Below are 24,069 nucleotides of genomic sequence, written 5' to 3'. Positions count from 1 at the left end.
ACAATGACGTCTCTTGCTCTTTCTGTGAGACATCTTCAGAGTCTGTTGCTCACTTGTTTTGGGAATGTCCCTTTGTTAAATCTTTCTAGTTCGATGTGAATTCTCTAATTGTTCAAAAGATTTGTGGTGACTTTTCTTAAAGCTATAGACTTATTATTTTGGGGTTTAACATTAAAGAAAATCAATTCCTTACTTCAACTTTTTGTATGAACCTAATATATTTATTGGTAAGTTTTTTTTTATGCATAAATGTAAATATACTCAATGTAAGCTAAATTTTGTATTTTTTAAACGGGAATTGGAACTGTACAGTACTTGAAAACCATTACAAGAAACAAGAAAGCAGTTAAAACTTATAAAACATGTGCTTTATTTAATATTTAGCAGTAATTAGCATTCTTTTTTCATGTGCCCTCTCTTATTTTTTATTTATTTTTTTATATTTTGTTTCTTCTTTTTCTTTTTCATTGTCTTTCTTTTGCTTTATTATTATATTTCTTTAAAATTGTCACATTTTTCTTGTTCCAAAAAATTTTATTTGTATTGTTTGTACTATACTGTCTGTTTGTATTTCTGTCTGTTGTTATTGCAATAAAAACGTTTAGAATGATGGTTAATGTAAGTTAATGTATTTACTAACATTAAGAATGAATAATCTTGTAAAGCATTTATTAATCATAGTTTAACATTAAGTAATGCATTATTCAAATCCAAAGATGTGCTTGTTAACATTAGTGCACAGTGAGTTAACATGACATACTGCCTACAACTAGGACACCTATTTATTGTACATATCGCTGTCAATTTTAAATTGTCCTGTTTTTTTGGGAGCATGCTGTTGTATTTTGCACTGTCATTTTATTTGCACTGTTGTTGTATTTGCACTATATGTATTTTGCACTGTCTGGAGCCAGCACCTAAGCTTTTCACTCATCATAGCACATGTGCTGCAAATTATGTGAAAATAAAAGTGATTTGATTTGATTTTGACTAACGTTATTTAACTAAAATAACATTAACCTTAACAAAGTAAAAAAAAATACCATAATAAACGTATTACTAATAGTTTGTTCAAGTTAGTAAATACATTGACAAACATTAGTTAACGGACCATTTTTTTAAAGTGTTACCGGTTTTGCAGGCATTAATCCCTTTTTTATTTACTTTTTTATTGTAAATATCATGTAACAAAACAAGATCTTTTCAAAAATGGCTATAAATCCCAGTAGACTCATTTTTATTTTTGAGAATTGAAACGTTTTTTTGCCAGAAAAATCTAAAAGATGTCATGTTTACACGTGTTTTAAAGACTTTGTCCTGTGTTCTATGCCAAATTTTCTGAATAAATCAGCAGCTGTTGGTCCCTACTGTAATGTCAATGTGTCATGCAAAGAAAAAATTATACATCCTAACCTCAGTCTTGAGCCAAATTCGCAGTGCACAGTAGATCCAGTCAGCAACAGACACTTTGGTGGGATTTGTCTGATCATTGTGTTGTTAAACTGGTCACACATTAAATATTGCATTTTAAAATACTGATTTAGGTTATTTTAACATGCCGTGAGATTGTGTTGGAACAGCATACAGAACGAGCATCACGCACCAGCAGTGTTTTTTTAGCAGCATAGAAAAACTGAATAAACAAGGGGGGCTAATAGTTCAAATGGACTAATAATTCTGACTTCAACTGTACATGTATACAGTAGTCAACAAAGTTTTTCTAAATTGTCCCAAGACAAGATTGGGTGTTGATAAATAGTTTTGAGGACAACTGTGATAAACTGTTTTAATCCATTTCGAATGTTGACTACTGTAGTTTAATGAAGTTGGGCAATGTTTAAATTATTTCCTAAAGCATCCATTATGAAATGTTTACATTAATCTGACATAAAAGCCAACGGACCCTTTTCACAAGACTGTTTTTATGCATTCAATGGTCATCATAAGCATCTCAAATCCTTGGAAGTTTTAAATATTTAGATCATATTTGCTTCAAATTACAAAAACACAATTAATAACAGCATATGGAAGGCCTATGGACTGTAAATTTGATGTTTTTCTCTCTTCTGTGATGTTGTTCTTCTCTCTCCACTTCTGCCATCTCACACATTTTTTTTCCTTTTTCTGAAAGTCTTTATAACATCATTGTGGCGTTCTTCTTTTATTATTTCAGCAAATAGGATTGTACAAAAATTATTTGTTGTACTCTCCCATTCACTGTGCTCTAAGTTTTTCCAACTAAGATGACTCCCGCTACTGAGAACCAGGAAATGTGAAAAGGGTCCACCTACAACACTACAACACACAAATGCAGAAGTGTTCTTCTTTATAGGCATTTGAGTTTACAGTTAAATCTAGCCTATAGCACCATCTGCCGTTTAAATCTAAGCTCAGAATTAATTCAAAAGAGAATATCAGTGCACTTTGGAAATCTCATGATCAATGCAGAATGTTTTTTTTTGTTTTTGCCACAGCTCAGATGTAAACAAAGTTGTGGACTTACAAAACAGGGTTGCAAAATGTACTTTACCTTTCCCCTGATCCCTCATTAAGACACACACTGTCTCCTTCATAGTGGTCGTCAGTCCTTGCAATGCTTGGTAGTTGTCAATATTAACCACAAAACGCTCAGGCGGGGTGCTGGCAATCGCCTTCAGCTCGGTCATATTGGTAGAACCGACACCAATGGCAAAAATGATAATACCCTTCTTTCGCAGATCTTCAGCTGGTCCCTTTATATCATCGGTTGAGTCTCCATCTGTGATCACCACTACAACCTGAGGCACTTTTTCACTGACACGGCTTCCACCAGCACTTGTGAAGTAATTGTCCTTTAGGAAATTCATGGCTTTTCCCATATACGTGCCTCCGGTTCGGTATGGAAGGTTGTCTATTTTCCTAAACAGCTCCGCTTTGTTAGCATATTCCCCCAGCAGAAACTCTTTGTGGGGATCCGTGCTGAACTGAACAACGCCAACTTGTACCTTTTTGGTGTCAATTTCCAAACCGTCCACAAACGTGTGCATGAACGTCTTTACCTCGCGAAAGTCCCGCGTGCCGATGCTGCTGGAACTATCCACAAGGAATACAATGTCATATGGGGGATTTTCATCCTGGCATCCTATGAATGACAGTAAAATAAACAGTATATCAATAAACTCATGACATATATAAGGATTTTAAAATTTGGAGATTTGTTTTAATGTTCATACATTAAAAAATGACGCAAAAAAACTGTAAAATAATGTATAATTAATTAAGATTTAATGTCACATGATGTTTCATTTCCATAATTTTAATATGTAGATTGGTGCTCAAGTAACATTTATTACGATTATCAATGTTGAAAATAGGTATACAGCTTAACATTTTTATGTAAACTGTGATGATTAGAGATTTCAAATTAAAATTTTGATGACTCCAAATGTTTGAACAGGAATATAAATATGATTTTAAAAAACATGAAAATAACGATTAATCAAAGTATCAACAATCTACAAACTACCTGGTCAACACTACTTTACACAACCCAAGCTCAATGTGGATACGTACCGCTGTATACATTTTAGGAGAGGGCAAAATATGTCTCAGGAGTTATGTTTTTTTGCATTTTTGTTTTCGCAAATGCCATTCGCTCTTACTCTTCTCGCGTAATTCCACCAGAGGCTGCTGTCGACAGACTGACCCACCAACCCATAACCCAACCCACCCAATGGGGTATATGCCGATGTATGCTAATAGGACTTTTAATGTGCCAGTAACCTGGGTTAAGCGCTTCCGGTGAACTGAATGCCATTACAAAATCACTGTGTTTAAGGTCTGTTTTCTTTAAAAATCAGGCTGAGTGATATCAAAAAAAAGCACTGCATTGCATCAAATTACATTCACCCCGCCATGTCTTTATAATATGAGCATTTATTTTATTTTTTAAGTAAATGGAACTTTTGCGCTAGCCTGCCGATTCTGACGGGCACGTGCGAGTAAACAGTATTTTGTCTCGTTTTACGCTTGAGCAACTAAATGAATGCCAAAATCTATTTAACTGATTGTATTTTAATTACGTGGCAAGCTACTGAGCAAACAGCAGCAAAGCCGTCCACATAGAGTTAAGCGGTCAGCTGGTAGCGCGAAAAGGAACAAGCCATCGGCGACATCATACTGCCACGTAGCTTTCGATTTAAATACAAAATGCAGCCATACATACCTCTGGCTACATAATTCACGCTCTCAGAAATGTAGCAAGGGTTAAGTATTCACAATGAGTCTGTGTTGACTTTAAACAAACCCTAAACTCAAAGCATTTTTAGGATTGTTATTAGTTCAACTTCTGAGGCCTTTTGGCAATGGTTAACCAAATGTTTCAACCAAAAACATCACAAAATACAGTCAGTATTATATAGAGACAGTATATATTTTTTTGTCTAGCTGTTTATTACATTCTGCATTATAAAGTATTTGTATATTTATCTGGATAAAAGTCTGGATTTACCTGTTAGCTGTGCAGTGCTCACAAGGAAACAGGATGCAAAGAGAAAAACAAAAAGAAATGTCTGTGCCTTCCCCATTGTCCTGAAACAGAAATAATTTTTCATGATACATACATGTTTTTATAACATGATAAAAAAAAATCTGAAAACCATACAGTCAGTATTTAAAAGATATACAGAAAAATGGACAATAAAATTATTATTAATAATAATAATAATAATAATTATTATTATTATTATTATTATTGTTGTTGTTGTTGTTGTTGTTGTTGTTGTATGAAATCATTACAGAATTAATTTCTAAACAAACAAATTTATTCTATGTGATATCATTTTTCAGACAAATAACAACCAGTAACCACTAACAATCAGTGTCATAAACTTCAATCAATGAAGTAAAGTTTTGTCAAAAAAATTATACTTTTGAAAAAGGTGCTGAAAAGCATCCATTTGTCTATTTGTCTGCTACGCAAACAAAACAAAAGCATGAACAATGATGGCATAAATTATCTACTTCAGTAAGACAAACAAAAGTGTTTATTTTTCCTGTTCAGAAATGTTTGTGTTGGACTGACAGCATCGAGCATGTTTCACAAACAGGCCCACTGAGAAATATAAGGTCAAATGAGGGCTTGTCTAGACCATGGAGCTCTCACAGCGCAAGATCCCAACTCTTTCATGTGGTGAGAAGAAAGGAATGCCAGTCTGTTCCTGGCACAAAAAAGAAAAACACAACAACTTAAAGATGAGACCCAAAAACCCCTACATGTCAGACTTCCCCTGGCTAAGATTTTTGTATTTGGTTGGTTAAACAAGTAAATAAATACAAAACACAATGTTGTAGAGCTTCTATCCTTTCTGTAAGACTCTGAATGGCAGCAGTGAATTAAAAAGGAAATGTGCAAATGACTGTTTTAAAATACTGTTCAAAACAAAGGCTCCGCTATGTCATTATACTATATACTATACACTATACTAGACATTTACAGGGCCATGTTATTAAAGGATAAAGGACTGTTTTCGCATGTTTTTTTCACACAACACCAAAAATAGCACAAAACAGCGTTTGCCTGACCCGCTTATATCTGTATGGATGTCTTTTCTGAAGTGGTCAGTTTGCTCGGTAGCTCACCTTGTACAGTGTTGTACAAAGGAACACAGAGCAAACCAGGTTAGAGTCTGGCAAAGGACCATTTTGCTGATTGAGATTTGTAATTTAGGGTTATGGTTAGGGTTAGCAAAGTATTTCCAATGAGCGCATTTACATGAATTACAAGCATTTGTATAATATACATTAATTAGATTACATTTAATAAACAGACAATGTGTGCAAAAGGCGATTAAAGAAAGTGAAAGCATGTTGTTGCGGATGGTGCCCGGAGGACTTTTATTATGAAAGTATAGATCGCCGCTGGCCGGAAAAGAAAGTGCTTTCACTCTAGCGATCGCTAGATCATCGCAGCCATTGCTCACGTGCAGTCCTCCATCTGTTAAGACCCACAGACGGACACTGCAGCTCCCTTTCGTGACAGAAGATTGTTTATGGTGTTGTGTGCGTCCTATAAGAGTGAGTAGCAGTCCGGATGGCATGTAAATAGAATGAGAGAACATTCCAAACGTGATGCTTGTGTTAAATCATTACAGTGCTTAGCATAGCAGGCTAAAGCTCTCATGTCTAGTTATGAGTAAAGACATTTAATGTTTACTGTTATATAATATGTTTATGGTTCACTTTGTTCTTGTTTATGGGGAGCAGCCTATATTGTGAATGTGACTTATTGATGTAAGAGTTTAATTTAGTTTTATACTTTGTGTGTTTCAGAGAAACCACACCCCCTATACACCCTACAAACATCCCTAAGTGCTCAGATCAAGGATCTAGTGTTTCAGTTCATACAAGCAAGCGCACGCCAAGTTATCTTCTCATTGGCCTAAATGTTGATGTACTAAGCCCTACGGACTTCAGTGGATGCTTTAAAGCTGCTCTGCCCATACTATCAATGTTTGCTGCTGGATTAGAGCTCACTCCCCATCCTGTTAATTCTTACTGATTGATAGCTGTACAGGCTGGCTCCCCCCCCCCCTTTGTGGACAATTTGCAGTTTGCAATAAACCCTGTTTAACTTCACCTCATCTCTCTGTCGTGTTCTAACCGACACCCCTGGTTCGCTACGCTCCCTTTAACTAGCCCTAACGGCAAGGTAGTCTTCACTACATTTATTGGTCCTTCGAGCCGGATTGTAGTTGTGCTAGGATTATGCAGCAGAGTGAGCACGCATCGTGGGCCCTCCCACGGCCAAGACGTCAGGTGAGACAGCCAACATATTTACAAGATTATGAAGTGAGTGCTGTGCGACCCAAGTCACATACTTCAAGAAATTTTAATTTGTCCCTGCCTGTCCCTAGTGAGTCAGTGCACAGCCAGCAGCCTCACATTCAGTGGCGCAGACCCCCTGAGACACAAGCAGAGTATGCGTTAGATCCAGAAAATCAGTATGAGGATATCAGCCGTGGATGGCCACTTAACCCTAAACCATGCACTCAGGTGGACATTGAGCAAAGTGAGTTAATCAGAGGAAGCAACGCGAACAGTTATACTTCACTATATGGCCAGAGAAGGGAACCCATGTTATCGGCTTTGAACCAAGCACCAGTAGCTGAACAGTGCGATCCACTATTTGAATCATGGCCAGTTTCTTCTATGCCAGTAGCAGAGGCCCCTTTGATGCCTGAGGAAGAGAATGAAGAAGTAGATACGCCACCTCCCCCCCGGCCTTCCTCTAACTACCTACCAGAGCCAACAGTTGAAGAACACCGTGTGTTTACTGCTATTGATCGGATGATGAGTGAGTTACAGTTAATGAGAGACAGAATGACGCCAAACCGCATAGCACAAACTCATCCACATTCGACACATCAGAGTCATAACTCCCCTCACCATAGTAGAGGCTTGGAACATAACACTTGGTGCCAGACGCAACAGTCAGGACCCAACATATCTAGCTTTGGTCACCCGCCCAGTATGCATAGCACCAGTAGAGGTCCTTTACCTCAGCCACGAGTAAGACCTTATATGAGTCAGCCTCAGAATGCAAGGAGCCGAGAGCAATCATGGGTATCCACATGTCAATCAGGAGGAGAGTATCGGGGGCCTGCTCCGAAAATTCCTCAGTTTATCCATAATGACCCCATGGAGTTTTCACGATTCAAGTTGGCTCTGACTAATCTGTTGCCAGCAGATGCTCCTGAACTCTTTAAGTATCAGATACTTGTAGACCATGTGAAGCTTGAGGAGGCCTGTCTCATCGCTGACTCCTTCATTAATTCACCCCGGCCATACACCGATACAATGAATGCTTTAACAGAGAAGTTTGGACAGCCACACCACATAGCCTTACGGCGAATAGCTGCTTTGATGGAGTCACCGGAGATCAAGAGAGGAGATCTAATGGCCTTTGAACGGTTCTCGCTGCATGTCCAGTCACTGGTAGGAATGCTCCAGACTTTGGGCCCAGATGGAGATGTCGAGCTGAGCTGCGGCTCACATGTAGCACGCTTACTTACCAAGCTTCCCATCGAAATGAGAGCTAACTTTCGTCGTTCAAGGTTCCATCATCCGAGACATACCCCTACCCTGCTCGACTTAGCTGAATGGTTACGCTATGAGTCATGGTGCCAAGGTTACGACACCACTCCAGAACCTCGCACCTCACGGGTGACTGGATTAAGAGCGGATAAAAGATTTAATAAGCCTGTTGCTACAGTTCTTCATGGTTCTGAGAGTAGTACTTCAAACAGAGCTCAGTCAGAGAGTCAGAGCCCATCCTCCTCCAAGCAGAAGAGCCATATCAAACCTTACTGCCCCTACTGTAACAATACAGAGCACTTCCTCAATAAATGTCAGGCCATTCAGAAGCTTACACGGGAACAGATCGTAGAGTGGATTAAATCGCACAAACGGTGCTGGAGATGTGGAAGAGCCCATCAAGCCTCTCAATGTGACCTGAAGAGGCTCTGCGATATCTGCCAAAAGAGGCACTTAAGAGTACTACATGATGCTAATACTCGTCCTGAAGAGTCCAAAGCTGAAAGCTGCCTAGTGAACACCAGCCTGGATGTCCTGTATCTTGATAAACCATCGTCTCATGCTCGAGTACTGCTAAAGGTTGTCCGAGTCACCCTACAAAATGGAGACAAGACACTAGATACTTATGCAATCTTGGACGATGGATCAGAGAGGACAATGCTCTTACCAGAGGCAGTCAACCAACTTAATTTGGATAAGAGACCCGAAACCCTCGCTCTCCGTACAATCCGTCAGGAAGTCCAGACATTGAATGGAGCTTCAGTCTCATTTAAAATATCATCCACGTCGAAGCCCAAGAAAACATTCCAGATCAAGAATGCTTTTACTTCCAAGCGCTTAGGCTTGGCAGACCACTCGTACCCCGTGGCCAGTCTCAAGAAGAGGTACAAGCACCTAGCTGACCTTCCCTTGGAGTCCTTCGCCTTCGTCAAGCCGCTTGTGCTGATTGGTGCAGACTACCCTCAGCTGATCTCTCCTGTTGAACCTGTGAGACTAGGCCCTCCAGGAGGTCCGGCAGCCATTCGCACCCGATTAGGCTGGACACTCCAAGGACCGGCACATCTCATCCAGTGGGCTCCAACTACCCAGCAGTGTCTTCACACTAGTATATCATCACCAACCCTGGAGTTGATGCAGAATGTAGAGAGGCTCTGGAAGATGGACGCTTTGCCGTATCAGAGCACTAGGCTGGCTGTGAGGTCAAAGGAGGATAAAGAGGCGTTAGAACTTCTGGAAGTCAAAACAAAGCGAGTACAAGACGCAGGCATCTTCAGATATGCTACACCTTTGCTGAGGAAACAAGGTGTACCCCCCCTCAGAGCTCAGAAAGAAAGTGTCTTACCTAGCCTCAGGGCCCTAGAGAGACGTCTGGCCAGGGACCCTCAACAAGCCGAGGAGTACTGTGCAGCCATTAGTAAGTTGGAGGAGGCAGGAGCCATTAGGAGACTCACTACAAGTGAAGTATTAGACTCTGCTGAGTCATATTACATCCCGCATCATGTGGTGCGTCATAATGGGAAAAGTCGTATAGTCTTCAATTGCTCTTTCCCATACCAAGGCCGTAGCCTTAACGACACCCTCCTACCAGGACCAACTCTTGGAGCCTCTCTTCTGGGAGTTCTGCTACGTTTCAGGGAACATGCCGTGGCAATCAGTAGCGACATCAGAGGCATGTTCCACCAAGTCCAACTTTTACCAGAAGATCAGCCGCTCCTCAGATTTATATGGAGAGACATGAAACGTGCCGATCCACCTGCAGTCTTTCAGTGGCAGGTTCTCCCCTTTGGTACTGCATGTTCACCTTGCTGTGCCACGTTCGCACTCCATAGACATGCAAGGGATCACAGTGGAGTAAATAATGCAGTCCTTCATTCAGTGGAACATTGTTTCTACGTGGATAATTGTCTCCAGAGTCTGCCGACAGCTGAGGAGGCCAAGGAGTTAGTTGACCAGCTCAGAGACGTGCTGGCATCTGGAGGGTTTGAGCTCAGACAATGGGCCTCCAATGTACCTGATGTTCTCCGACACTTACCTGCTGAGGTGAGGTCCGACAGTATGGAGAGGTGGCTTTCGCATGACGAACCTGGTCTTCCGGAACCAGCCCTGGGCCTCAGTTGGCACTGGGGATCAGATACCCTCGGTTATAGAAGCAGACCTGTGGAATACAAGACACTGACAATGAGGAACATTTATAAAGTGCTGGCCCGCCAATACGATCCTTTGGGATTCATAGCGCCCTACACTACTCGAGCAAAGCTCATTGTTCAGAGCATGTGGGACAAACCCCGTGACTGGGATGACCCATGTATCCCCCCTGACTTGCAGAAGGCATGGACGACATGGGAATCTGAGCTTCACTGGCTACCTCACATTGCTGTACCTCGTCCTTATGCTCCAGGCCTCACTGAACCGATGGTGGTCTCAAGACAGATACATGTATTCAGCGATGCCTCCACTAAAGCGTATGGCTCTGTGGCATACATTAGGACTGAAGATGTCCAAGGACGAATACAGGTAGCCTTCCTCGCTGCACGATCTAGAGTGGCACCTCGTCGCCAACACTCAATCCCTCGCCTTGAACTTTGTGGAGCGTTGACTGCTGCTCAATTAGCGAAGAAGATCGAGACAGAGCTAACCATCAAGACAGATAAACCAATACTCTGGAGTGACTCAACGACAGTATTAACCTGGTTGCATTCGGAGTCATGCCGGTTTAAAGTTTTTGTGGGCACGCGTATTGCAGAAATTCAGGAGCTAACCGCAGGGAGTACCTGGCTTTATGTTGACACTGCCCAGAACCCAGCTGACGATGTGACCAGGGGAAAGGCCTTGGCAGAGCTTGCTGTTCCAAATCGTTGGAGTCAAGGACCGCTCTTTCTTCATAAACCCTCTACGGACTGGCCATCACAACCTGGAGAACTCCTTGAGCAGGACATTTCTGAGTACAAGAAAGTGACTCTATGTGGAACAATCTCCAAAGCTAACAGACAGGAGGCTCAAGGGGCCTTAACTTACCAGTCTTGGAATGACCTGATGGAGTCAGTAGCACAGGAGGCATATGGGGCGGCCAATCAAGATACCTGTTTAACTGCGGAGGACTATCGTCGAGCGGAGAAGTCTATCTTCAGTAGGATCCAAGCAGAGTGCTTTCCAGAAGAGTTACATTGTCTTAAAGCAGGTAAAGCTGTGCCTCGCAGCAGCCGTCTTGCATCTCTATCACCAGAGCTCGATCCCAGTGAGGGATTTATACGAGTAGGAGGGAGACTCCGACGAGCTGAAGGGTTAGACACAGCCTTCAAGCACCCTATTCTCTTAGACCCGTCACACCATATGACAAAACTCCTCATTCGGGATTACGATGAACGACTCTGTCATCCAGGTCCAGAGAGAGTCTTTGCGGAGATACGTCGCACGTTCTGGATCCTTCGTGGAAGGGAAGCCATAAGGAGAGAGCAACACCAATGCCAAGGGTGCCAGCGATGGAAAGCTAAACCCTCAGTTCCAAAGATGGCAGATCTTCCCTTAGCTCGCCTTCGCCTATACCAACCGGCATTTTACTCAACAGGCGTTGATTGCTTTGGTCCATTTCAAGTGAGGATAGGAAGACGTTCTGAAAAGAGATGGGGCATTATTTATAAATGTCTTACAACTAGAGCGGTCCATTTGGATCTCCTGCATGCCATGGATTCGGACTCGTTCCTAATGAGCTTAAGGCGATTCATTGCGCGCCGTGGCAGTCCAGCTGAGCTTTATTCTGACCAGGGCACGAATTTCAGAGGAGGTGAAAAGGAGCTGAGCGAATGGTTTAGTCGCATGTCTCCTGACCTTCAGCAACTCCTCGCCAAGCAGAAAATCGCCTTCTGTTTTAACCCCCCTGCAGCTCCACACTTTGGGGGGACATGGGAGAGGGAGATTAAGTCTGTTAAGATGGCCTTGAATACTGTCATTGGAGCTCAGCCCATATCTGAGGAAGTCTTACGCACTGTTCTATTGGAGGTCGAAGCAATACTAAACTCTAAACCATTGGGTTACACTTCCTCAAATGTTGCCGACCTGGATGCTGTGACGCCAAGTATCCTTCTAATGGGGCGGCTTGATGGCACACTGCCGCCAGTTGTGTATCCAAAGAGTGAAGGATTAAGCCGGCGGAGATGGCGTCACTGCCAAGTGTTGGCTGATCACTTCTGGGCAAGATTTATCAGGTGCTATCTGCCCACACTACAGTGCCGCCAGAAGTGGCGTGATACTCAAGCCAACCTGACAAATGGAGCTGTAGTCATGTTGATGGATCCACAGTACCCTCGAGCACTCTGGCCTATTGGCAGGGTGATTAAAGTTCACCCAAGTGTGGATGGATGTGTACGATCTGTAGATGTACAAGTTAAGGACAGGGTTTACACCCGGCCTGTTGCCCGGCTTATTCTTCTACCTGCAATCCCAGCTGAGAATGTTGAGGAAATGGCTTGAATGAATCCTAATTAACAGTACACTTTTGCATGGTCAAATTGCAAGCAATTTGGGGGCGGCTGTGCAAAAGGCGATTAAAGAAAGTGAAAGCATGTTGTTGCGGATGGTGCCCGGAGGACTTTTATTATGAAAGTATAGATCGCCGCTGGCCGGAAAAGAAAGTGCTTTCACTCTAGCGATCGCTAGATCATCGCAGCCATTGCTCACGTGCAGTCCTCCATCTGTTAAGACCCACAGACGGACACTGCAGCTCCCTTTCGTGACAGAAGATTGTTTATGGTGTTGTGTGCGTCCTATAAGAGTGAGTAGCAGTCCGGATGGCATGTAAATAGAATGAGAGAACATTCCAAACGTGATGCTTGTGTTAAATCATTACAGTGCTTAGCATAGCAGGCTAAAGCTCTCATGTCTAGTTATGAGTAAAGACATTTAATGTTTACTGTTATATAATATGTTTATGGTTCACTTTGTTCTTGTTTATGGGGAGCAGCCTATATTGTGAATGTGACTTATTGATGTAAGAGTTTAATTTAGTTTTATACTTTGTGTGTTTCAGAGAAACCACACCCCCTATACACCCTACAAACATCCCTAAGTGCTCAGATCAAGGATCTAGTGTTTCAGTTCATACAAGCAAGCGCACGCCAAGTTATCTTCTCATTGGCCTAAATGTTGATGTACTAAGCCCTACGGACTTCAGTGGATGCTTTAAAGCTGCTCTGCCCATACTATCAATGTTTGCTGCTGGATTAGAGCTCACTCCCCATCCTGTTAATTCTTACTGATTGATAGCTGTACAGGCTGGCTCCCCCCCCCCCTTTGTGGACAATTTGCAGTTTGCAATAAACCCTGTTTAACTTCACCTCATCTCTCTGTCGTGTTCTAACCGACACCCCTGGTTCGCTACGCTCCCTTTAACTAGCCCTAACGGCAAGGTAGTCTTCACTACACAATGCATGTTAAAATAATAGTTCATCCAAATAAAATATTACACACCCTCCACTTGTTTAAAGCCAGTTTGAGTTTTGGCTTGATATATGAACAATATCAAATGGGTAGCAGTGCGATGTAGCTGTATATCAACACTGGTTGGAGTCATTAGTGTACCATAAGTGACAATATACAGCTACATCGCACTGCTATGAGTGTGATATTGCGCTTATACAGCAGTTTGACGGCATAATTGTGTATATTAAAAAAGAAAATCAAATACAATCTCAAAACCCTTTAGTAAAAGAAACTACTTTCTTCTGCCATTTATTCACATCTGCAACTGACAACATCAGCAACAGGAACCTTTGCTCATTCATTAACGTCACTTTAGAGCTAGTATTTGAATGATTCTCTAGTGAAATGTCTAAAGTTATGACAAAACAGGTGATTTTGCCCACATTTTAAGATCATAAGGCTGAACGGCATGAAATGCCATCAGTCTACAGAGATTTCCCAGTATTTTTCTGATGCAATCGGGAGATCACAATATTACTATGGTATAAATGCAGCACTACAACATACAAAAGACAGAGATCGACTTAGAAAGTCATTTACCTGTTTAATAATGATTTGATCAGCTGTAGTTTCGAATTTCACTGTTTTTCTCTAAGAGGTATTATGTGGTCTCTGTCGCCATCTTGTGGTTAAACATTGGAAACATTGTCAACCCCCGATGCGCTGTCTCTCAGAAATTATAAATATTTTAAAATAGACACTATCCACCTAAATAAACTGCACAGTTGCAATCTAAACAACTACAGTCTCAACGAAAAAGGCCTCAAAAGTACATCATGTTGTCCAGCAGCAGCAATATTTGTCAAACTATAGAGCGTCCTCTGCTTGTAGCTGTATGGGGGCGGAGTAATACACTAGGGTGAAGGTTTAAGAGGCTGGACGAGTGCTGCTGGCAGAATATAACACGGCTATCAGCCAAACAGATTCAAGAACCAGACAGAACTGTTGTATAAACTGAAAATGGAAGACATCAGGCACGTGCACACATAGGGCTCAACCTGTGCAGTGCACATGCCCTTTTTAGTCTTGGATAGAAAGTGCCCTTCCAAAATGATTAAAAGTGCCCCTGCGACGCGACACACCCTCCATCCCACCCTTCAGTTGGCGCACGACAACACTGATCTTGAGTACGCGCACTCAACCCCCCCTCCCCCACTTTACATGTCCTTTGGACAGTCTCTGCACGGGCCTGAAAGACATTCATAGTATGTTTTCCTCCTGATATGGATGTCAATGGCTGTGGAATTCTAACATTCGTCAGAATATCTTCTATTATTTTAATAATAAAAAAGAAATGTATAAAGGTTTAAAACCATTTGAGTGTGAGGAAATTAGAATTTTTGGATCAACCGCTTCTATCTCCCTTTTTTCTATAAGATTAAACCTGAAATCGAGGGGAGTATGACATCATTTGCCTGACCACACAGGACATAGTCCACTTTACTAGTTAAAATTGCTTCTTTCTCTGGATATGAAAATTTTTCGAAACATTTTGGATAATGTAAATACATAAGTCAGCAATATATATAGCACCTCTAGAGGTCCAGGCATATTACACTAGTAACATAATGGTGAATCAGAGTCTGTATAGTGCAAATGCACTGATGACATTTCCAGCCTGTGTGTACTGGCTCCATAAAGCTGGGTGCATGGAAACATACAAATCCATAGATATCCAAGACAGCCTGGACTGTTTGGACTAAACATTTTTATTGGACAAAGTTTTTTTCTGGTCTCATGCCTTCCACAGATGATATCAATACATATATGTTACATTTAGACCACTTAACTAAATGCGTGCTCTTCATTTGTGAAGAAACTTTTAACCAATATACCAAGCAACCTACCCTGCCTTTACACCAATGTAAACACATTAGACTGCTTTCTGTCAGTTTACTGAAGTGTGCATGTATGATACAGTATGTGACAGGAACATGTCCTTACTGTGGAATTAAGTGCATCCAGACAGCGCAACTATATTTTGCAGTAAGGGAGAAGGAAATATACCACAAATGAAGATGCTTTCTTAACCCCAAATATTATAAGAATGTGTTCTTTTCTCATGCAGCATAAGCAGAATTGATATAGCTGCATCTTGAGAGGAAAATATACAATGTGATCCATATAATTTCTGTATTACTTTTTTAGTGATTTAACTGGACAACCAGCATAATAAATGAAATTCTCCAAGTTGGACATGCAAATAATTGTGTTTTGAAGTCACTAAAAAAAAACATGGATTAGTTATCTATAAAGTGCTGTAAATGCAGTTTACTTGTCTTGCCAGGTTATTATTTTGTTTGCAAACTTTAACAACAGGTTATTTTCAATAAATAGCCTGTGCACATCCACATTGGTTAGAGTTAGAGTTTCAAAACCCAAACATGGTTTCAAACATGGTCATCAGTCTCAGCCATTAGATAAAGTGTGACCAATTGACAAAACGCTACTGTGATAAGCTGGTCAAGATGATCAAGAATACACAGGTCAATATATGGGCAATAATCTGTGCTTTTTAAAATACTATTGGTTGGGTTTAGCGGAGGGAAAGAGTGGGTCAGTCGATCGGTCAGTCAGTCAGTCATTCTGTCAAACAGTCAAGTCAACAGCGGCCTCTGGTAGATTTACAAGAGAACAGCAGGCGCCAATGACACTCGCGAGAGAAATTAGAGATCTCAAAGAGTACACAGCGGCCTCTGGTGGATTCACGAAAACAAAAACTGCCAAAACTTGTATTTCTTGGGACGTATTTGACGCTCTCCAAAAATGTATATAGAGGTATGTTTTCAAAATAAGCCCGGGTTGAGTATATAATAACAAGCATATATGATGGTTTGTTATTTTTTATAAACTCAGTCCCATACTGCTATCTCTAGCATGCAACAACCAACACATCTGTTCGCTTCTGTCTCTGTACACTCTTGAAAGTATAAATCCAAACAGTCTCACAAATATGCTTTCTGTCCCTTAGCAGGAGCTCAAAGGAAATCCCTTTTAATCTGCATTCTCTGCTCTCATGCTTAAAAAAAAATCTTCTATAATGAAATCACACATGAGAGACACATGGGGCCCATATGTTTCAGCCAATTTGCCCTATTACAAAGTTCTTTCTAAGACAACTCTTTGATTAAGATACTAACTTGCTCCAGGCTTTCCAAATACAGCTCTTTATTGTGTTTTACAAAGCTATTACTTCCTCTTTTGAGATTAGGCGAACCAAAGCATGTAGAGCATGAAGAGAAAGAAATTATGATTTTTTATTTAGTTATTTGTGTTTTGCATCTGCATGCCAAGTGACCTCTTAATGCAATGCTTCAATGTCATGCGTCTGTTTAATTGATTTATGAGCTGCACTGTTGAGCCGGACACTGCAGTCACTTTGATGTGGTGTGCTGTTCTTGAAACACTTTGCTCTCAGCATGTAGAGGAGAATGAAAGACATTTGCAACAGATTAAGACTTTTTAAATAAATGATAAAAGTCACTGTTTTTTAACTGAGTAAATGAATATTCTATTCTACTATATATCTTAATTCATAATCCTTCAAAATCACTTCTAAATTGTTTTTTTATTATTATTATTAATGCTAAAAAAAGATTAAATTAAATTAAATTAGTTTAATATTTTTTCAAAAAGTGACTGATTTTTGTTCTTGATATATAAACTAAAACACTTTTGATGTGTTTTGGCCTTACATCTAAACAGCAGTGATTCCAGTTGTATTTCCATTTGAACAAATAGCATGCACATTGAAGTAATTAAACCATGAAGAAAGAGGTGACAAACTATTTTCCGCAGAGAATGGCTGCCAGCCTCTCTGTAGCTTGCTGAGTGAAAGCGTGCTATTCATTCATTCATTCATTTATTTTCCTTCGGCTTGGTCCCTTTATTCATCAGGGGTCGCCACAGTGGAATGATCCACCAACTTATCCAGCATATGTTTTATCCAGCGAATGACCTTCCAGCTGCAACCCAGTACTGGGAAACACCCATACATTCACACAAAAGCTATGGCTAGGTCCATATGGAATCTGCATGCACTGAATTCAGCAGATTTCCACAGATTTTCGCCTATTTTAAGCCCAAAATTGATTCTTTTTATTTACTTGTGGAAATATGTAAATTTATATTTATTCATTTTTAAAATTAATTTCAGCATAATTATTGACTAATATGAAATGTTTATATGATTCATTTACAATTTAGTTTAAGACTTGCTTTGTTTACCCAATAAAGTGGATCTAATTGGATTTGCATTGTAAACATTAAAAGTTAAAAAGGTATTACTTTTTAATTCATTTATTAAGGTTTTAGTTATGATACTCCCAAAATCTTTCCGCATAAATCCACAGATTTTTACCAAAATTCTGTGCAAAAATAGCAAAAAAATCTCCGCAGATTCCATCTGGCCCTAGCTATGGCTAATTTAGTAAATCTAAGTCACCTATACTGCATGTCTTGGGGTAAACCGGAGCACTCAGAGGAAACCCACACAAACAGGCAGAGTCCACGAACATGGACTCAAACAAGCGACATTCTTGCTGTGAGCATCAGTGCTAACCACTGAGCTACACAAAGTAAACTATATATGTTTTTTTTTTTTTTTTTTTTTTTTTTAATCAGGGCAGTAAATATTAGAAACGGGCAACAACTGACACATTTGTATAACATTCCAGCAAGACCCATTATCACCACCGCAGTAGAAAATTAAACAGCATCCATGCTGACTAGGCACGGGACGATAATCGTTTTCATGGTATACTAGAAAAGTCAAGGATTTAAAACCACCAAAACTTTCTGATATACCATTCCTAAGGTACGTTAATCAAAGAGAACAGTTTGATCCAATAGTGCCATCACCTCTACATTAACTACAAAACAATATATTGTGAAAACAACGATGCCATGTGCATGCATAATATGCCTTCATTATATATGCATGTACTTGACAACCAAACTAAAGTCAGAATACAGGTCAAAACTATGTTTGTACTGCTCAAGATTTAGTTTAAAAAAGCAAAGGAAAAACATTTCAGTTTTTAGTGTGCTGCTATTGTGTAAACAAACCCTACTTTTTCAATATTAGATTACTTTTATTACCTGTAGAAGATTAGAATTGCTTAAATTAAAGCAAACTATGATTATGTTTACATCAGTAATCGAATTATTTGCCTTAATCTAAATAGGACAAAAATATGATTTAAGGTGCTTATATGAGTTGCTTTTTAAAAGTTTCTTTCATGAACCTGTTTTACATGATATAGCACATAATTTTTCACTGCACTTTGGCACTTTCACTTTCATTTAGGAACATTGCATGCATGCCCCCATGACAAACGAGATATTGGATGCGAGTATGAACTGCTGGACGAGTGTAGTTTTAATGGATTTTGATACCCCACAGCATACAGGAAAAAAAATCCTCCACATTAAACTATCCTGGCACAAAATGTGCCGAAAATCCTACATGACGGTAATAGTTTGATACAGTGTTTACATGTCTGTACAGCACTTCAATAATGCGACTGAAATCTGCATACTCCACATGTCTTAATTTAATTTCTGTTTAGTTCGATTATGACCTTAATCGGATTAAATTAATCAAAAATTGCTGTTTACATGGTAGACTCTTAATCAGAGTATTGTCTAAATAATATTAAAATCAGATTATTGGTATCCATGTAAACGTACTTTGTGGTATCGAGGTCTAAACTTTCACACTAAACCACCCCCATAGTATATGCCAAAGTATATACTGTATGACACAAGGACTAAAAAAAAGATAGTTGCCCTCTTTATGAGTCCATTATGTCCACATCTGGACAGACTAAACAATCAATACTTTCAAAAGAGAGATCAAACTCCCATAAAGAGCAAGAACAAACACTGAGTGAGAAACCTGTTGTGTGTCCCATATGTTAAAGAGTAAAAGGAAAGGGGGATCAAATAGCATGCACACTGAAGTAATTAAACCGTGAAGAGAGTTGACAAAATGAGAAAATCAAAGGCATGCAGAGGCCATGACATATCACCAAAACAAACCTTCAACTTCACGTTTATTTCATGCTAGTGTCCCGCGTTATGCTCTCAGAAGTCACGATTGACACAAATATTAGAAGGACATCATATCATATCTTATTTTAGCACTCCATTGATCTGAGGAACTGGATAAATGAGACAAAACTATTTAGGGTAATGTTTGTTTAAACAGCGTAGGATGTTACAAGCATAATGTCAGAATGTATTATTACATGGCTCTCTGCAATTGTTGTTTGGTTAATTACAACATTCTAATTAATTAATTATGTAATGTAATGTTTACCATCTAGTATATCTATGATGTGAATTGGGCTGTTATATAAGAATGAAGAGCTTTATTATGTGAAAACAACCACCTAAAAGTAATTATACTGCTTATTAAAGGACTGATTGTCACAAAAATAAACAATTATTAAATGACTACTAGTCACAAAAATAAACAATCAGATACTAACCATTGATCTGAGCAACAATAATTTATCAACTCTTTTTGATTTACGAACAGTTGGATGCAGCCTACATTAACCTATATACTGTTCAGTCACAAGATGGCGCCAAATAGTTAAGAATGGCTCAACAAAAGATAAGCCTTTAAATTTGCATTTAAATCCTGTTTTTTTATGATCCTGTGTTGTTATGTTCAATACTTGTTATCTCGGAATATCGTGAATGAATGAAGTACTGCAGGGAGTCGTGTATTATTGTCCAATAGCGACCACTGAAAGTAAAAACATAGGCTCATCTGGGTATTAGGAATCATCTTGACTGTTAGTAAATATATTTATATGCTTATCTATCATGCCACTGTACTTGAAATTGAGATGACATCTTGCTTCCACTTCGGGCTGTCGATATCAGGCTTCATTCTGCGAGAACAACCGGCTGGAGGTACATTATCCCTTACTTTTTGGCTTAAAGTCATATATTGATTTTGGATTCATCCACCATCAGAAATCACTGACACATGGCAAATAAACAATGGCACAAACATGCAATAAGGAAAGGTCATATCATGCTACAGTACTTTCATACTTATATAAACAACAAAGGCACAGTGAATACCCGGTAAAGGTGATGTCATAACATTAGCAAATCTCTGCTAACTAAGTCTGACTTTACAACCAGTTAACCTTCATTATGGTGCAATCTGAACCTTGACAAGGATTGTATTTCCCACTGGCAAACATTCAGATGCTGACAGACAACCATGTGGCAATGAGCAACACATTGTATATGGTAAACACATGGCTTTGAGGCTCTCTTCCAATTCCTTTGATTAATTTTACATACTGACCTTGTCTATGACACAGCTGCATATGTTCCATACCATGTAAACAATCCGCAGTGCCATGTTTTTTTTAATGATCAAACACAAAGAAAGCATACGAATATGATCACATCTAACTGGATCTCCAGATGTGTAATTTTGTTGGCTTATAAAAATCCCATATATGTTGGCCTACACACAACAACTAACACCTTACCATATGAACACCTTAGTAAGTAACCAATTAGGATTATTCTAGTCACCACAAAGAATATACCAAGTCTTCAACACACAGCATCAACCAATAGAAATAAAATTACCACAAATGGGATTTGGGTAAGAAAGTATGCACAATCATTCACAAGACTACATTTCATCAAATGTATAAAATAATTCACAAGGAAATATAATACGTAATGTCTTACTAGTAAATACAAACTGCTGTAGCATTTTAACTGGAATTGTTAGTAGAACTGAATCTACTCTATAATTGGAATATATTCATTTTAAGTAAAACAAGCTTGCCATACAACTTGAACCAGAAGTTAATAGTGCTGTCTAGTATTGTGATGTACACTCACCGGCCACTTTATTAGGTACACCTAATAAACTTTATTATGTCCAGCTGCTTGTTAACATAAATTTCTAATCAGAAACTGAGCATCTGAGCAACGTGTCAACGCCACAGCCTACCTGAGTAATGTTGCTGACCATGTCCATCCATTTATGACCAGTGTGCCCATCTTCTGATGGCTACTTCCAGTAGGATAATGCACCATGTCATAAAGCGCAAATCATCTCAGACTGGTTTCTTGAACATGACAATGAGTTCACTGTACTCAAATGGCTTCCCCAGTCACCAGATCTCAATCCAATAGAGCACCTTTGGCATGTGACATTCGCATCATGGATGTGTAGCTGACAAAATCTGCAGCAACTGCATGATGCGGTCATGTCAATATGGACCAAAATCTCTGAGGAATACTGGTAGTATCTTGTTGAATCTATGCCACGAAGGATTAAGGCAGATCTGAAGGCAAAAAGGGGGTACAACTCTGTACTAGTAAGGTGTACCTAATAAAGTGGCCGGAACTTGTTTTTAAAATTGAAGACAAACACCTTTTTTTCTCTAAATTAACTTAATTCAAATAGCACTTTTAGGTATGATAACAAAAAAACATAGTGTAGTTTTGATTCTGTGATTTTAAACTGTCTCCTTCCTTGATGATTTTCCCCCCAAATTCTAAATCTCTTTCAGAATTATTTTGCATACAGCTTAATCACTGTAACAAAGAACAACATGTCTTGTACAGTAAGTAAGAGCTTCAGTTCTGTGCTTTATGAACTGTTGCAGCAATGCTTAATTTCCCCTCATTTCCAGAGCAGTGCTCTATCTGATTGGCGACTGCATGCAAACCTTCAGGACTGAAGGAAATTCCTGCTAATGGAGTATCTTAGAACATTCCTCAACAAAGCAAACACATCATATTCAAGCCCCAAGAATAGATCAGGACAATAAGAACTTACAGTATAACTCAAAATTTGTATGCATACATAATCCTAAAATGATAAGAAAGTTTATCACACAGAGATTTTGCCTACTTTTTCAGCAGCTTCCAGTTGTATATTTCCAGTGAAATGTCTCCTTAAGGATTTCAAAAAATTCAGACTTTGAAAAGTTTGATTTGATGAACGTATGAAGGATGACTAACTTATTTTATGCTAGTTTGGTATTTCTTTAGGAGCATTCAAAATGTCCACATACAATAATATAATGAAATATCTGAATTTATATGTGACTTGAAAAAAACTAATTTACTACTAAATTAAATTATCTGCATCCAAAAGTTATTAATTAAAAAAAACAACCATTGCCAATTGACCTGTTAAAATCATTATTAAAAAGTAGTGGTTGTTTTTATCAACATAAACCATTACTCTTAAAAATTAATACAAACACATTGTGACTTTTTTACTAAACAATGAGCTGACCAAAAACCGTTTCCAAATAATTACTTTCCCCACAACTAATGACTCCTCTAAGCATCAAACACACACACACACCCACCCACGACATCAGGGTAACTGTTACATTTAGGCTATACAAATATATCTCCAAAACACAATAGGAATGCAGTGTAATGCCTCTCAGTGAAATAATGAAGCTGTGTACTTACTGCACATCTGCCGGAGCGCGAGCCCACAGACCCTCTGCAGAGTCTGCACGAGCGCATCTGTGCAATGATGTGACCGCTCCTCAGAACCCTTCCCCCCTCTTTAAAGATTGCAAGACTCGAAAACAAAACTGTGCAAAAATAAATAACGCTTTAATATTCACATCATTTATTGACCAAACATGTAATATAAGAAAATAAATATTTAAAAAAACACCATAATAAATATAGTCAAAGTAAAATATAATAATGATAATGACATGAAAATCCAATAAGTGTAACGACTGTTTATACAAAAAAATAATAAAAATTCCTTTATTTAGAATATTTAGAACACAAATCGTTGGATAGATTTACTTTAACACACTGCAGCTCTAAAATCGTTATTATTAATTATAATTTTGAATTTCTATCCTTAAAAAAAAACATTAGCCTTTAGCTGACTTCTGCGTCAAGCGCAAGCGTGTGGTCCTAGTGATTGGTTGGCTTGGTAGCTGTGACGAGTGTGTGGGCACTGGGCCGCGGGCGATGCTGAGAGCTGCAAGTCGATGGAGCGAGTGCTTACAAGTGTCGAGTCCCACGAAGGAACTCCAGGTGGAAACTTTGGTTTTGTGTTTACCTGGTGATTGAAGGTGTTGCACGTCCATCGGTTCCCGCATCTGAATAAGCACGTTTTACAGGAAGGTAGGATTTAGAAAAAACTAATAGGTTATATGCCGAAGCATGCTAATAGGACTTTTAATTTGCCAGTAATCTGAGTTAAGCACTTCCGGCGAACTGTATGCCAATGCGCGTTTGAGGGCTGTTTCTTTAAAAATCACCGACCTCCACTAGCTGAGTGATATCCGATATAAAGTGGGTCTTAGATTGTACAAGAAGCACTGCATTAAATTACATTTTCCCTTGTCATGTCTATATGTTGTTTATGATATGAGCATTTATTTTACCCCGGTATATTCAATGGAGCTTTTGCCCTAGCCTGCCAATTCTGACGGGCTCGTGCGAGTAAACGGCTTTTTGCCTCGTTTAACTTGAGCAACT

At 39.3% G+C, this 24,069-nt stretch overlaps 2 protein-coding genes across 2 annotated transcripts in view; one reads left to right on the top strand and one right to left on the bottom strand.

The window, feature by feature from the left end:
- The window catches only part of col6a4a (collagen, type VI, alpha 4a), a 69,684-nt gene extending 46,615 nt beyond the window's left edge, over positions 1-23,069 (bottom strand). Inside the window, exons 1-3 of the mRNA XM_068214283.1 lie at positions 23,032-23,069; positions 4,490-4,569; positions 2,531-3,121 (exon numbers count right to left, since the gene is read on the bottom strand). Coding sequence (XP_068070384.1) covers positions 2,531-3,121; positions 4,490-4,565 — 667 coding nt within the window. The 5' untranslated portion in view covers positions 4,566-4,569; positions 23,032-23,069. The remainder of the gene's footprint in view (positions 1-2,530; positions 3,122-4,489; positions 4,570-23,031) is intronic.
- LOC141378286 (uncharacterized) lies at positions 5,938-13,402 on the top strand. The gene is made up of 3 exons (XM_073926438.1): positions 5,938-6,054; positions 6,310-12,841; positions 13,097-13,402. Exon 2 carries the CDS (start codon positions 6,745-6,747, stop codon positions 12,538-12,540), a length of 5,796 nt encoding a protein of 1,931 aa, XP_073782539.1. The 5' UTR covers positions 5,938-6,054; positions 6,310-6,744; the 3' UTR covers positions 12,541-12,841; positions 13,097-13,402.
- Positions 23,070-24,069: the final 1,000 nt, after the last annotated feature.

The sequence above is a fragment of the Danio rerio genome, chromosome 16 (assembly GCF_049306965.1).
Source record: "Danio rerio strain Tuebingen ecotype United States chromosome 16, GRCz12tu, whole genome shotgun sequence".
Lineage (NCBI taxonomy): Eukaryota > Metazoa > Chordata > Actinopteri > Cypriniformes > Danionidae > Danio > Danio rerio.
Note: the sequence above shows the minus strand (reverse complement) of the source record. Positions and strands in the feature narration are given on the sequence as shown.

What these genes read in the sequence shown, in the direction of transcription:
- LOC141378286 (XM_073926438.1), top strand. Translation starts at nt 6,745, where the DNA reads ATGCAGCAGAGTGAGCACGCATCGTGGGCCCTCCCACGGCCAAGACGT.